Source organism: Mus caroli, chromosome 10 (genome assembly GCF_900094665.2).
Source record: "Mus caroli chromosome 10, CAROLI_EIJ_v1.1, whole genome shotgun sequence".
NCBI lineage: Eukaryota > Metazoa > Chordata > Mammalia > Rodentia > Muridae > Mus > Mus caroli.
In genome coordinates, this window is record NC_034579.1 from 119,953,034 (window position 1) to 119,964,337 (window position 11,304).

Below are 11,304 nucleotides of genomic sequence, written 5' to 3' on the forward strand. Positions count from 1 at the left end.
GTCTGGGGGCCGCTGGCATGTGTGCAAAATTCATCCGTCAAATCTGTTTTCCTTAGCACCAGCTGGCACAAATGGCCTTCTCTCCAACTTCCTCAGGCTTCCCTGAGTCACTGCCCAGCCCTAGGACTGGCAACACCCTGGCCCTGCTCACCCATCCACCCTTGGCAAGAGGGAAAGAGGAAGAAGCCTGCAGAGAGCTGATGCCCTGCTTCCAGATGCTGCTCCATTCTCAGGCCAAGCCTCAAGATGGGGGGGAACCTGAGTGGGAGCCTCTCTCCTGGCTTGCGTTCCCTCCTACTTCTGGGAAAGCAGGGCAGTGACAGTCCCTGTTCTCATGTGTCTGCCCTTGGCTGGGCTCTCCTCACCTCCCCAAAGGCCAGGCAGGGTCCCATTCAGCAGACCTGACTGTAAGGAATTGGCAAGAAATGACGTCCCTAGCCAGCCTGGCCTCCCCTTTGGTATTTTTGCAGCTGGAGATTATTAGTCTCAAGCAAAACTCCTTTGTTATCCAAGCCCACTCCACCACATTATTTTCCTCTCTCCTAAAGTTCAGATGCCTCTGTTCCTCCCCACACCCTATCCCCAGCCACAGGCCACTACTCTATAAAGCTGTGCAGAGAGACTTGGGCATACTGAGAAGGGATATCATTCACCATTGCCTATCAGTCTCTGAGATACGGACCTTGGTCTTATAGCCTGGGGTTCGGGTGGAGCCCTGGGCTTTTGCCTACAGGAACTGCATATTCCTGCTCTACAAACCTAGACTGGGTATGGGCATGACTGGCATGACTGGAAAGCTGGGCCTGATGACAACATTTATATGTAACGCCAGCACTTAAGAGGTGGGTGAAGAGGGTCAGGAGTTTAAGGCCAGCCTTGACTACACAGTGAGTTCCAAGGCCAGCAGGGGTGACTTGAATTTTTGTCTCGAGGCTGGAGAGATGGCTAGGTAGTTAAGAACACCTGCTGCTCTTCCAGGGGACCTGGGTGTAGCTCCTGGCACCTACATCAGGTGGCTCACAATTGCATGTACCTCCAGCTCCATGGCATCTGCACACACACGATGCACATAAACTCGCACAGGTGCGTGTATAGGCACACGAATTTAAAATGAACAAACATATCTAAATCAAACAAACAACCAACAAAATACATCCGCCCAACCAAACTAAACCTAAATAAACAATACAGCAAAACCCCTGAAGGGTAGAGGTTCCCTCGTGCCCCCGCACTCCCAGGGCTGACTTGCCCTCCAGAGGAGCTCTGGTCAAAGGCTCTAAGCCCTAAAACAGGAGCAGCTCTGATAAGCCCAAGGAGGAGGAATGTGGTGGTGGTCTGGTGGTAGAGTGGCGGGGCCTCTAGCAGAGCGGGGGAGGGGTCTGAGAAGGATAAATGAGTCAAAAGGTTAAGACCACAGCCCGGTGGCGTCCTCAAAAAGGACTTTCAGTTCCAGGCCCTAGAATAGACCTGGCGAGTGTTTACAAGTGCTGAGCTCTGCTTGCAGCCCCAGTCTCATCATGCTGCGCACACATCCATCTCCGGTCCTTCTCACCTTCTCCATCATCCACATTGCTCAAGAGAAATTTCTTAAGTAGTGGGCTGCTTTCCCAGAAACACAGCCCCCAGCAGACTCCCAAGATCCATGGTTCCGGTCACTTTCTGTAAACTCAGGAGATCTGGGTGCAGGAAGGGAGTCTCTATATCTTTTTGTTTGTTTGTTTTTGTTTTTTGTTTTTTTTTGAGACAGGGTTTCTCTGTGTAGCCCTGGCTGTCCTGGAACTCACTCTGTAGACCAGGCTGGTCCCTCGAACTCAGAAATCCGCCTGCTTCTGCCTCCCGAGCACTGGGATTAAAGGCGTGCACCACCACGCCCAGCGAGTCTCTAGATACATCAACACACCCAAAGATTATAGAACACGCACCCCGTCCCTTGAAGACGAAAGAACTCCATTTCAATGTTAGCTACATCCCCAGGGAACACACTCGGTTTTGGTCCTTATTTCTTCCACCCTACTTCCAATGCTGTGCTCTGCCCTGGGTCCAGCTGGGTTCTGAGCACTGGTAAACCATCAGTAAATGGGATGGTACATTTGGGGCATGTAGCCCATGACCACTCGATACATGTCACCTCTTTCCTAACCCCAAATCGTTCCTACCTTCCCTTTCGACCTGTGACCTCCCGAGTTAAGGTGGCCAACGGAGTGGGCGTGGGCACGGAAACTGGTGTTCTTATTTCACACTGGCTCTGTTGAGAGACTTTCCCCACAAAACAGTGCTTCCCTCGATGGAAGGAGTTCTCCCTACATGGAGGAACTTCCCCCTATGGAAAGGAGCTTTGCCTGCACAAAGGAGCTCTCTGTGCTGGCACTTGACCGACTGAAAGGGGCCTCTCCGTGTTACAGGCTCCAGTGACCCCAGGAGCTCCTGGCGTTATGAATTCCACCTGACTGCAGATGCCGCAGGTCAGGCATTATCTTTACATTTCCTCCCCGGTGCCAGACGCACACTACGCACACGTATTGATTGGCTTAACAAATATTTACTGAATACCGAATCCTCCCTCTGTTGTCCTGGAGCCAGGGCATCCTTCCCCCTTCCCTTCCCTGGCCTTGGAATGCCGAGGACATTGGCAGAGAACAGTTTGCAGTCCCACTGAGGGATCTGGCTAGTGAGGCGAGCCTGGCAGGTTTGACTAAATAACACGGCCTCGTGTTCCTGTTTGCTACCAAATCCTGACTTCAGCTCTTGCTCATTCTACTAGCAAGTCCAGAAGTTATCGTAACTTCTTCCCTGACCACCCTTCCTGCCCCTGCTTATACACCCAGCCAGGATTCCCATGGATGAAATCCTGGTTTCTGCTCTGCCTGACTTACGGTCTCTGCATGATTGAGAAATTCTCACTGGGCTCTGAAATGTCTGTCTTGCTTAAGTTACTTCCTCTGGATTGAAAACAGGGAGGACAGAGCTGGGGTAGGCTGGCTTGGGAGGCAACTTCAAGGAGACAGCGGGGGAGGAGAGGACAAGGCTGGATCTGGGCCCGGAGACACAGAGCTGGTGCTGGCCAGGAGGGGAGAAGCAAGAAAGTGGTGTTAGTGACTAGGAAACCGAAAGGGGATGAGAAGCCAAAGAGCTAGGGTGCAGGGGTCCTGGGCCAGGGGATAGAACGGCCAGTCCTCCACAGTATCAGGACACCCTGTGGGAGTCAGAAAGGCGAAAGGAGGGAGGTGCCTTTCGTGTGTGAACTCTGGAACAGTTCCATTTGGGTGTTTTGTGTAGTTTTCTTGTTCGGATAGAGTACCACCGTGTAACTCAGGCTGGCCTGGAATGGACTAACAGTCTTGCTACCTCTGCCTCCCATGTTGGGATGGCAGGGATGAGCCATGAAGCTCAGCTTCTGAAGTGTTCTATAAACAGTACGGGGCAGAGAAAGGGGAAAGGACACCCCACCCCACCCCCACACACACCCCTTTCAGTTGATCACAGACACAGAGGGTCTTCTATTTGCCTGCCCTCTAGAAAAAGCACCACCCTATTTCCTGTTGAGATTTTTAAAACACATCTACCCACTCCACCTCCCAAAAAGGTGGAGAGGAGGGAAGAGAAGCAAAGTTGGTCAACTGGGCTTGGATGGAGACTTGTTTTGCAACCCTGGTGCCTGCAACAGACAGTCCTTTTCCTAGGTCTTCCTAGCCCAGGCAGGACGTCCCAGGAAGGAAACCCCAGACACCTGTAAACCCCTCCAGACTCCCCTGTCTCACACTGCACAACAAAAAACAACTTCGTCAAGTGGCATTTCCTTCCAGGCCTGTTTGCAGCATCACCTTCCCAAAGCCTCATCCTTCTTAGAGTGGCCACATCCTCAGGCAAGGAATGGGGACATGCCAGAGCCCTTCAGCTGAGGAAAGGAAAGGTGGGGGTGAGCAGACTGGACCATCTTTCCTGCTCGGAGCACTTAAATGGGAGGGCCATTTCTAGGCTCTGGGAATATCAGGTCTGTTGACCCTCTTGGGATTTAGTTTCAGAACTTTAGTCTTGTGTGTATCACTTTCAAAATATTTATGTCTATGTGTACACAGTTTATGGTATCATTTATTTACAATTTTATATACCACAGATGAAAAGCTGGTCATGGTGGCTTACACCTATGACCTTGACACCTGGAAGGCTGCTGATGGAAGAGGATTACTGTGAGCTTGAGGCTAGCCTGGGCTATAGAGTTTTAAAAAGTTAACTAATCAGGGATGGAGAGGCGGTTCAATCAGCAAAGTGTTAGGGCATCGGTGCCAGAGGACCCGTGTTCTATTCCCATCATCCATTTTAAAAAGCAAGTCATTGCTAGACACGGTGGCGGCACACACCTTTTTAAGCAGAGGCAGGCAGATCTCTGTGAGTTCCAGGCCAACCAAGGCCATACAGCAAAACTTTGTCTCTAAAATAAATTTAAAAGGTGAACCCAGTCGTGCATTCTTGTAATTCCAGTAACAGAGAGGCAGAAACAGGAGGATACTGGGGTACAGCTGGTCAGCCAGTCTACCTCATTTGGCAAGCTCCAGGTTCAGTGAGACCTTACCTAAAAAACTAAGGCAAGAGGGCAGGGGTGAAAGAATGGATCAGTGATTCAGGACACTTGCTAATTTGCAGTAACTACACCCAGAGGGTGGTTCACAGCTATCTAACTCCAGTTCTGAGGGATCTGCTGCCCTTTTCTGGCCTCCTTGGGCACTAGGCATGCATAGACACATACATGCAGGCAAAACATTCATACATATGTAATAACAATTTAAAAATAAGGCAGAAGGGTATGGAGGAAGACACCTGATATTGACTCCTGGATTCTGCACGAATGTGTACCCACACGCATCTACACACAAGTACACACACTTAACGTGCACCAAGAAAACTAATAATACACAGAAGTGGATGCTCACAGTCAGCTATGGGATGGATCACAGGGCCCCCAATGGAGGAGCTAGAGAAAGTACCCAAGGAGCTAAAGGGACCTGCAACCCTATAGGTAGAACATTATGAACTAACCAGTACCCCGGAGCTCTTGACTCTAGCTGCATATGTATCAAACGATGGCCTAGTCGGCCATTACTGGAAAGAGAGGCCCATTGGACTTGTAAACTTTATATGCCCCAGTACAGGGGAACACCAGGACCAAAAAGTGGGAATGGGTGGGTAGGGGAGTAGATGGGAGGGTATGGGGGACTTTTGGGATAGCATTGGAAATGTAAATGAGGAAAATACCTAATAAAAAGTATTTTAAAAAAGACTAATGGGCTGGTGAGATGGCTCAGTGGGTAAGAGCACCCGACTGCTCTTCCGAAGGTCCAGAGTTCAAATCCCAGCAACCACATGGTGGCTCACAACCATCCNCCACATGGTGGCTCACAACCATCCGTAATGAGATCTGGCTCCCTCTTCTGGAGTGTCTGAAGACAGCTACAGTGTACTTACATATAATAAATAAATAAATCTTTAAAAAAATATTAAAAAAAAGACTAATAATGCAATCATAGTATAGGAAATTTCTAATGAGACTATCAGATAGCATAACCGCAAAGCTAAACTTTACAACTGGGGACTCAAGGCAGGAGGGATCAGAAGTTGAAGGCCAGCCTTGGCTGTGTAACAAGTTAGAGGTCAACTTGGGCCGCACAGGATCCTGTCTTAAAAATACAAAACAAATCCTGTTAAGAGGGCTGGTGAGCTGGCTCAGTGGGGAAACTGCTAAGCCCGATTCCCTGAATTAAACCTCCAGGACCCAAGCAGTGAAGGGCTCTCATATGTTGTCTTCTGGTTTCCACATGTGCACCATGATTCATGTGTGCACGAATACACACACACACACACATACACAGAGTAAAAAAGTTAATAAAGTATAAAAAAATTAATAACCTTTAACAACATTTTTTTTAAACTTGTACATGCTGAAATGAACACCACGTCTCTGGAGAAGGGATGACTCTTAAAAAGAGAGAAAGTACTTATTTCCTTATTATTTTTCTTGAGTAAGGATCTTGGTGTACTTAGATGCGGGCTCTAGTGACTTCTCTGTCCTCACCTTCAACCCCACGAGTCTCTTTTCCCTTTTCAGTCCTGGAGATGGAACACAGCCTGCCATGAGCCACTCTCCCAGCTCGCTCCCCTTTCTTTTCTGGCCTCACCCATTCAGGTCTCCCAGTTCGTTAGGCAGAAGAGAAGGTGGGTCTGGGCTTTAGCTGAGGTGGGAGAAGAAGACAGCCACACCAATCTAGGCCAGTGTGGCCACGCACGGGGCTATGGAATTACCAGACTGTGCTGTCTGAGGGAGGAGGTAATGGGCCTTGTATGGATGTGTGGGTAGCTGGGGAGCTCACAGGGCTCTCAGGATGCCGAGCAGACTGGTCCCCAGGCTTCAGGCCCATGTGAACAGGGCCCCCTTCCCAGCTTCCTTCCTTCTTTACATTTATTTCTGTTTGCAGAGGTCTCTCTGAGGCAGGCTTCCCCCATCTCCCTGCACCAGTCGGATGTCCTCACTGGCTCCCCTCTTCTCAATCATAAGATACACGCCCCAACCTCCTGACCCCCTCCCCACCCTCTTCCCTACCGATTTAGGTATGTTCCCAGGGGTCTCACAGAGGTCCCAGTCATGGGGAAGGTTGGGAGGATCTGGCTGCAGGACGGAAGGCAGAAGGCAGTGGACTTTTCCTTCATCCTCCAGGGAACTAATTATAGGACAGCAGCCCCCTGTGCAGGTATGTAACCGGGGCCCCTGGAGCTCCCTGACCCCAGGGAAGGCCTCCTCCTGAGGAAGGGGATGTACCAGGGGTGGGGGAGGGTGTCACAGAGACACTTCCGACATCCTCAAGCCAGGGCCCATAATTAGTTTGTGGGATGTGAGCAAACCACCACCCTCAGGGTGACAGCCAGACACTCTGGCGTCAGGAGTGGGGGTGGGGACGAGGTAGGGAGGGACGGGAGCTGGGGCAAACGGAACCCAATCATTCCTCCTTAAAGGATTTTCTCCAAGCACCTTGGTCACGTCCAGATAGAGTTCCTGGACTCTGCCCCAGAGGCCCAGTGAAGTCCCAAAGCCTGGTAGGCAAGGCAAATCTGTTTGCCAAGGGAGGGGTGTTGCTACCCAAGGTTACTTCCTGCTTCTTTGGGGAAGAATGGCCAGGCCAGGCCAGGGCAGAAGTTGAGAAGGTTCCCAGGGGGCACATCATAGCCACCTACCCGGTATTCCCGTGTCTGACCCCGAGGCAAGGCTGCCATTGCTAGCTAACCCTCTTTGCCCAAGCACGCCCGTTGAGTGGGATGGTGAACTAGAAACACAGGCAGGGTAGTTGTCTCCAGTCTCAGCACACAGGGCTCCTTGAGCCACCTATCCCTCAGGTGTCTGGCAGTTCTCTGCTGTGCGCTCCAGAAGGACAGACACCCAATCACAGGTGAACCTTGGACACTGATAACTGCAGAGCCAGAGGTTGATGTCTGAGCAGTATCCTGAGGCCACAGAGAGGAAGATTTGCTCTGTTTTCCACCATCGCCCTCCCTCCCACCCCAGAAAGGACCCTCAATCAAACTGAATCCTTTATAACCTCATGGGACCTTGGCTTTCTGTGGGGGGAGCCTCAAAGGCCCAGAAGAAGAGCTTACAGACCGACTACAGGAGCGGAGATCTAGCCAGCCGTAGGATGCCTGCTTAGCATCTATCAGCGAGCACCACCAAACCAAACCAAACCAAACCAAACCAAACCAAACCAAACCAAACCAAACCAAACCAAGAACCAAAGGCTATAGGACCCACAGCTCATAGCCCTCAGCCTCATTAGCAAGGCAATCTTTACCACCAGCTTGCACTTTATCAGATCTGGACAGAGTAACACCAGCCCATTACGCAGTTTAGGGAACTAAGTTGTGGTGGGGAGCTCTGGTTTACTCAAGGTCAGAGATCTATGTCTGAGGGCTGGGGACAGATCAACCACAGGCCAGACCCCTCCCGGCAGCCCCGTGTGGCTTTTCGGGGAATGTGACTCGGCCAGCTGTTGACTCTGAAGCAATTGCTGTTCGTTTGTGTAACAGCACGAGAGGGGATCTGCACCCAGCCATGCGTGAGCCCAGCCCGTGACACCCTTCCTCACGCTTAGACAGCAAAGTTGCCTCGGAAGAGAAGAGAAGCCTGCATGGGAATGGCCAGCACATCCTAAATGCTCCAGTGGCCCGTGGTTCGTCCCTTCGTCTCATTGACTGCCACAGACAGGAAGTAGGCTCAGGGACTTGGCACCTACCCAACAGCAGGACGTCCTTTCTGGCCATACTCCTGAGGGTAACAATATCACATGGAAGCCCAAAGCAAGCCAGGCTCAGGCTCCTCTGCCCTCTGCTACTTAACAACGTCCATCCCCAACCCCCCTGCAGATGCTTCTGTATGGGAAAGCCCCTCTGCATCTAATGACACTCTGCTTTCAAAGACGGGACAGTCCCTGGTCTCTGGAGAGTGACCATTCGTGGCCTTCTCAGTTGACACTTCTCTGCTGAGGCATCCCTTAGCCCTGAACCAGAAATGAAAGAGCCAGCTCAGAGTGAAAAGGAAGAATAGACATCGCTCTGCTCCTGTGTGCAAGGAGCACAGACCCGGTCTCAGCCTCTGCCCGTCTCCCCCGCTTCCCTGCCCTCTGAGTGACTCACGGTGCAGACTGAGGGAGATGTTGATGGTATGCTCATCCACAAAGCCCTTCAGGCCAGGCATCCGGGCACACTTGAGCTGTGTCTGGGCAGCACTGTCCCCAACGTGCACCCAGCATACGGTCTCATTGGCATAACTGAAGTCCATGGCCGTGGTTTGTCGGGTGCTGGTGGGTGTGATGGTAGACACCTGGGCCCCGCTCAGGTACGTAGCTAGGATGTTCTGAGAGTTGGCAATCAGTAGCACTGGCGGCCGATCTACTGGCTCTGGGGATGGGACAGAGATAGGGCAGTTGGGACTTGTAACTGTTGAGGCGACTATTCACTGGGGAGCTGCATTGCAGGTCCCCGGCTCTGTGGTCACTGGCAGACCCACTCACCATTCTTGGCCTTGCAGGAGCGGTTGTCCGGTTGCAGCAGGTAGCCTTCAACACAGCCACATGTGAAGGAGCCGTCTGTGTTGGTGCAAAGCTGGCTGCAGGTGCCATATACGGAACACTCGTCAAAATCTGTCCGGAGAGAAAAGGACGAGGAGATGTTCATTCTAGCATAGCACAGGTGCCCCGAGACACCAGCAGACAACTGGCGAAATCGATTATAGTTCAGAAGGTGCAAACCCACTGCCCAGCAAACAGTTTTGGGATGTTCTGGGTCGTATGCACTGACAGTCATTTGGAAAACATTTCTTGGAGAACAGACGGGGCAGGTAGAGAACGCAATGATGAATTTGAAAACAGAGCTGCATTACAGTCTTCATGAAACTTGCATTCCGGTGATGAACGGAAGGCTGGTGCTATGATGATGGGAAAGCTTAAGTTAGAGGAGATGGGATAACAGGAATGAAGGACTGTGGTATACACAGCAGCAGCAGGGTGCTCGCCTGACACATGCAAGGCCCTGGGTTTGATCCCCAGACCTGCATTAAAAATAAAAGTCACGGGGGCTGCAGAGATGGCTCAGTGGCTAAGAACACTCACAGCTCTTCCAGAGGATTTAGGTTCTGTTCCCGGCACCCATGTGGTGACTCACAACCACGTGGAATACTAGTTTCAGGGGATCTAATACCCTCTTCTGACCTCTTTAGCCACCAAGTCTCCATGTGGTACCACACATGCATGTAGGCAAAACACTCATATATATATAAATAAATAAAGCTTAAAAAAAATACAGAAGAGACCTCTAGACGGATAGCTCAATGGTTTAAGAACACCGGTGCCCTTGTCGAAGACCTAGGTTCTATTCCCAGTGCCCACATGGTAGCTCACAACCATCCCATAATGCTAGTTCCAGGGGATCCAACACCCTCCATGGACATTAGGTATACCTACGGTACACAGACATATATGTAGGTAAAACACTCGTACACGTGAGAGAGACAGAGACAGAGAGAGACAGACCAAGACACACACAAACGGAGAGACAGACAAGACAGAGACACAGAGAGAGACAGAGACAGAGACAGAGACAGAGAGACAGAGACAGAGCGAGACAGAGAGAGAGAGAAAGGCAGGGAAAGGCAGGTCACAAGAGTATGATTTAGAGAGGTCAGAGTAGCTGCATCAAGAAGGTAGAATTTGTGCAGACTTGGGGCCATTTAAAACAGAAAAGTTCGCATTGTTTGCAACAGAGAAAAATTGGGAACATCTTACTCATCGACAGAGAAATGGCCAAGTAAGCTGTGGTCATAGTTTCACGTCACAGTGGCTTTTTTAATGAATGAGATAAATCTCTACATACTACCAAGGATGGGGGGCGGGGAAATCCCTGGAACACGCTAAAGAGAAACACTGTAAGTGATACCCACAGTGCGGCATCACTTACGGAAAGAGAACACACACACAAGCAATACTTCCAATTAGATTTTGGTGAGGGCAGGGGGCGGGGGAGGGGGCTTGCAGTAGGGCAGCACACACATGGCTAGGAGGTCTGCCCTCCAGGGAGAGGGGAACAGCATCAGAATTGAAGAGACTTTGCGAAGGAGCTTTGTGTTTTTATCTGTAATACGTGCGTGATCTACTTTTTTGAGAAAGGGTTTCCTTCTGTAGCCCAGGTTGGCCTGGAACTCACAGGAATCCACGCACCTCGGCTTTCCAAATATGGTAGTTCCAGGTGCAAGCCATGCCGTCGGGCTAATGTTTCACCTTTGACAGCAAAATTCATGTGCTAGCTACAACTTTTGGAGGCATGTACATTAAGGGTAGGCTGAAAGCAATGCTGAGGGCTTGTAGCCACACTATGTGTGGACTGACTCTCGGACCACACACCTCCCTCCCCCGTTGTTGTTTTCCCCCCCTGAGCCCGGCCCTGCTCCAGCCCACCTTGCAGCCAGCCTCCTCATGCACACACCCTACCCACACAGTCATGTTTACGTACCTTTGCACGTCTTGCCATCTGCCTGCAGCTGGAAGCTGCTGTTACAGTAGCACGTGGGCCCACTGGGTGTAGGGACGCAATGGTGTTGACAACCCATTCGAGAACAGTTGGCTCGGAGCTCTGCACAGGGCAAGAGAGACACTCAGGCCACCCTGAGACAGCAACTACCCCAGACACACAGCCACCCCAGGACAGCAACCACCCCAGACACACAGCCACCCCAGGACAGCAGCCACCCCAGACACACAGCCACCCCAGGAC

At 51.1% G+C, this 11,304-nt stretch overlaps 1 protein-coding gene across 1 annotated transcript in view; it reads right to left on the reverse strand.

Moving 5' to 3' along the window:
- The window catches only part of Lrp1 (LDL receptor related protein 1), an 84,624-nt gene that overhangs the window by 60,325 nt on the left and 12,995 nt on the right, over positions 1–11,304 (reverse strand). Inside the window, exons 4-6 of the mRNA XM_021175130.2 lie at positions 11,044–11,163; positions 9,051–9,179; positions 8,674–8,937 (exon numbers count right to left, since the gene is read on the reverse strand). Of these exons, the coding sequence (XP_021030789.1) occupies positions 8,674–8,937; positions 9,051–9,179; positions 11,044–11,163 (513 nt within the window). The remainder of the gene's footprint in view (positions 1–8,673; positions 8,938–9,050; positions 9,180–11,043; positions 11,164–11,304) is intronic.